This window comes from Lactuca virosa, chromosome 8 (genome assembly GCF_052849685.1).
Source record: "Lactuca virosa cultivar CGN04683 chromosome 8, Lactuca_virosa_CGN04683_v6, whole genome shotgun sequence".
In the NCBI taxonomy this organism is placed as follows: Eukaryota; Viridiplantae; Streptophyta; class Magnoliopsida; order Asterales; family Asteraceae; genus Lactuca; species Lactuca virosa.
The window spans coordinates 133,124,539-133,127,267 of NC_136433.1; the positions used below are offsets into that span (position 1 = coordinate 133,124,539).

General features: G+C 37.1%; 1 protein-coding gene across 1 annotated transcript; it reads right to left on the reverse strand.

Moving 5' to 3' along the window:
• Positions 1 to 425: 425 nt before the first annotated feature.
• Positions 426 to 2,291, reverse strand: ZIP2 (ZRT/IRT-like protein 2). Its single transcript, XM_079069745.1, has 2 exons — positions 1,618 to 2,291; positions 426 to 1,001 (listed from the first exon to the last, which is right to left on the reverse strand). The coding sequence occupies exons 1-2, from the start codon at positions 2,249 to 2,251 to the stop codon at positions 610 to 612; spliced, it is 1,026 nt and encodes a 341-aa protein (XP_078925871.1). The 5' UTR covers positions 2,252 to 2,291; the 3' UTR covers positions 426 to 609.
• Between the last annotated feature and the right edge of the window lie 438 nt (positions 2,292 to 2,729).

Below are 2,729 nucleotides of genomic sequence, written 5' to 3' on the forward strand. Positions count from 1 at the left end.
CCACATAACATTGACACCTAGTCATCGCAATAGATGAGGTGGCAAAGAAATTGCTGGCTTACCCATTAATTTATTCAAAAAGGACTAATTAGACTCAACAAAACAACTTTATTCTCTCATAAAAACATGGAAAAAAAAAAGTTAAAATATTGATTCAATGAATTCGAAAAACATTATTGGGCTAATTAGTCATTTTCCCATAAAAAAGAACTTAGATAGAGAGATTGCATGCAGCTACCCAACCCATTCATATTCCACATGATGGTACCGTCCTAAACCTGCTCCAAGAAAAGGTTTGACACCGTGACCATAATATTATAGAGTATATAACTATATATAATCTCTTCTCCACTTATGAATTATATATAATCTCTTGTGCCGTAGAGATAGAATGTTCCTTAATCAAATACGTATCAGGCAACATATACACGCATACACAAGCAGTAGATTACATTTCCATGATCCCTTCAGGAATATTCATTATTACACACGGCAGGCAATAGAAAAGAAACTTGTTGAAGCAGACCATTATACAATAAAATGGAGTACATTAGCAAATAACATCCACGTACAAGATCCGAATGATTAGAAATCCTTTTGAAAGTTACATTAATCCCAAATCATCACAACTGCAATGACTCCAACACCAAGAAGCACAGCAAGGAACTTGAAAAATGGTTTGTCAAAGTAAGCGTCTTCTTGTGGTTTGAAACCTTTGGCTATGAGATGATGAATAGCTACATAAACAAAAACCCCAGTAGCAATCCCCATGGAGATGGCATACATCCAATCAGCTACTGCCCCTTCGGTTGTGGCATTAATGGCGATTCCTATTCCAACCCCAATAGGGCTTGAGATTGCAAAGGCGAAAGAGTAGATCACGGTTAACAAGAATGGCCTCTTTGGTATCAGTCTCAGGAGAGCGATTCCCATCGCAACTGCTGCAAAAATCTTGTGCAGAGAGATTGTCCATAGGTTTCTCCATGCATCTGTTTTTGTTGCTGAAAAGCAACATCAAAATATCGCTTTTTAAAACTATATGAATACATGTTCACGCTGTTAATATTGATCATAGAGTTTGATTCGGAGTACAAATAGGACAACAATTTTTGAAAGAAAAGGGTTATATCAGCTAGACAACTAGGATGATAGTTTCCTATTTCATCCCTTCAGAATTCAGACTTTTGGTTTTTGTTGTACACTAAAAAACCAAACAGAGAAAAAGAGAAAAACACTAATGATCGATGCAAGTACATACGTACGTAGTTCAGCCAATTGAGCCTATGTCATAGCCCCATTTAATTTACAATATATAACATACTTAGGTCATGATCATAAAACCATAAAACATAAAAAGATTCCCAATATCTACTCTCTTAATTAAGCTGTGATTATGCCTAAGGATTGGAAGTCTTTTAGAGAGTTATGGCTACCTAGCCCTAAATCGAGATTTTTTCATGACTATAAAACAATTCATGATCTTTTCCATATATTGACAATTATCAAACAAATAGCCGAGTAGACATCAAGTGTTTGTTTGTTTTTTTTTTCCTGCACTATTATCATCGTATGTGTAATTATGAATATAACAAGCACACAAAGGGAGTAGAAGCTTACATGATACACCAACAGCAATACCCTCGAAAATAGAATGGAAACACAATGCAAGGATAAGTAGAATGGTATCGCTTAAGGATGATGTCTTAACAAATATAGGGTGGCTGTGATTTCCATGTTCCGATGGATCCCCACCCCTCATCCTCCCCTCCTCCTCCTCCTCCACCACCGCCACTTTATTTTCCCCACCACCACCATGACCTCCTCTTCCGACGACATATAATATCACACAATCACTAAACATGGTGAGAAGGTAACCAGCCGATGCCAACATGAAAGCAAAAGGGTATGTTTTTGTTGTAAGATCACCAAAGACTTCGTTAGAGTCACTCAAGAAATGCATGAGAGAAGTCCCTAAAAACACACCGCCGGCGAACTGAGTGCCCAACAATAGAAAGCTTTCGTTCCATCTGTAGAAGTAAGGAGACACCCCGCCAGCAAAAGTGGTGACAAACATAATGATCAAGCAATAAACTTTCACCAACACCAACCCTTTCGCACGCAAATCGAGGGTGCCCTCCTCATCATCGTGGCTGTGACCGCCATGACCGGTGGTCAGGAAAAGTTGTAAAGAGAGAATAGTGATTAACAAAAGAGCTGAGTTTGACTTGAGGAAATGGAAGGAGATAGCCATGAAAATGATTAGATTTACAGTTAAGCTCTTTAACACATGTTGTCTTTAGTTATATATGTAGTACCGATTTTCAGATTAGATGGTGTTGTTAGAGTGTAGTACAGTCTTGACTTTCCAATAGGTGTACTGCACCACAGTTGTCATTGAAGATGTCAACGTAAATAAAACTATACAATATATAAATATAAATATCGGGGGCATATTTTAACAATGCCGGAACCAAATGTACCCAAAACTTGTGTTTTACACATACGTTTAAAGAAAATAGGATGATGTGCGAAATGACGTTGATTTACAAATTAATGTATGATTATCCCTGCACTAACATCATCGCATGTTTTCGCCTTTTGGGTTCAGTATTGAAATCATTCTTTAGAATAAAATTGAAACCCTAACTTGTATTTCACCATATCTCTCTTAAGACATCAAACTTCTTTAATATTACACGGTTGCAAAGGCTAAGATGATGTGTTAAATG

What these genes read in the sequence shown, in the direction of transcription:
- ZIP2 (XM_079069745.1), bottom strand. Translation starts at nt 2,251, where the DNA reads ATGGCTATCTCCTTCCATTTCCTCAAGTCAAACTCAGCTCTTTTGTTA. An exon ending in TATTGCTGTTGGTGTATCAT is followed by an intron (nt 1,002 to 1,617) that starts GTAAGCTTCTAC and finishes GTTGCTTTTCAG; the next exon opens with CAACAAAAACAGATGCATGG.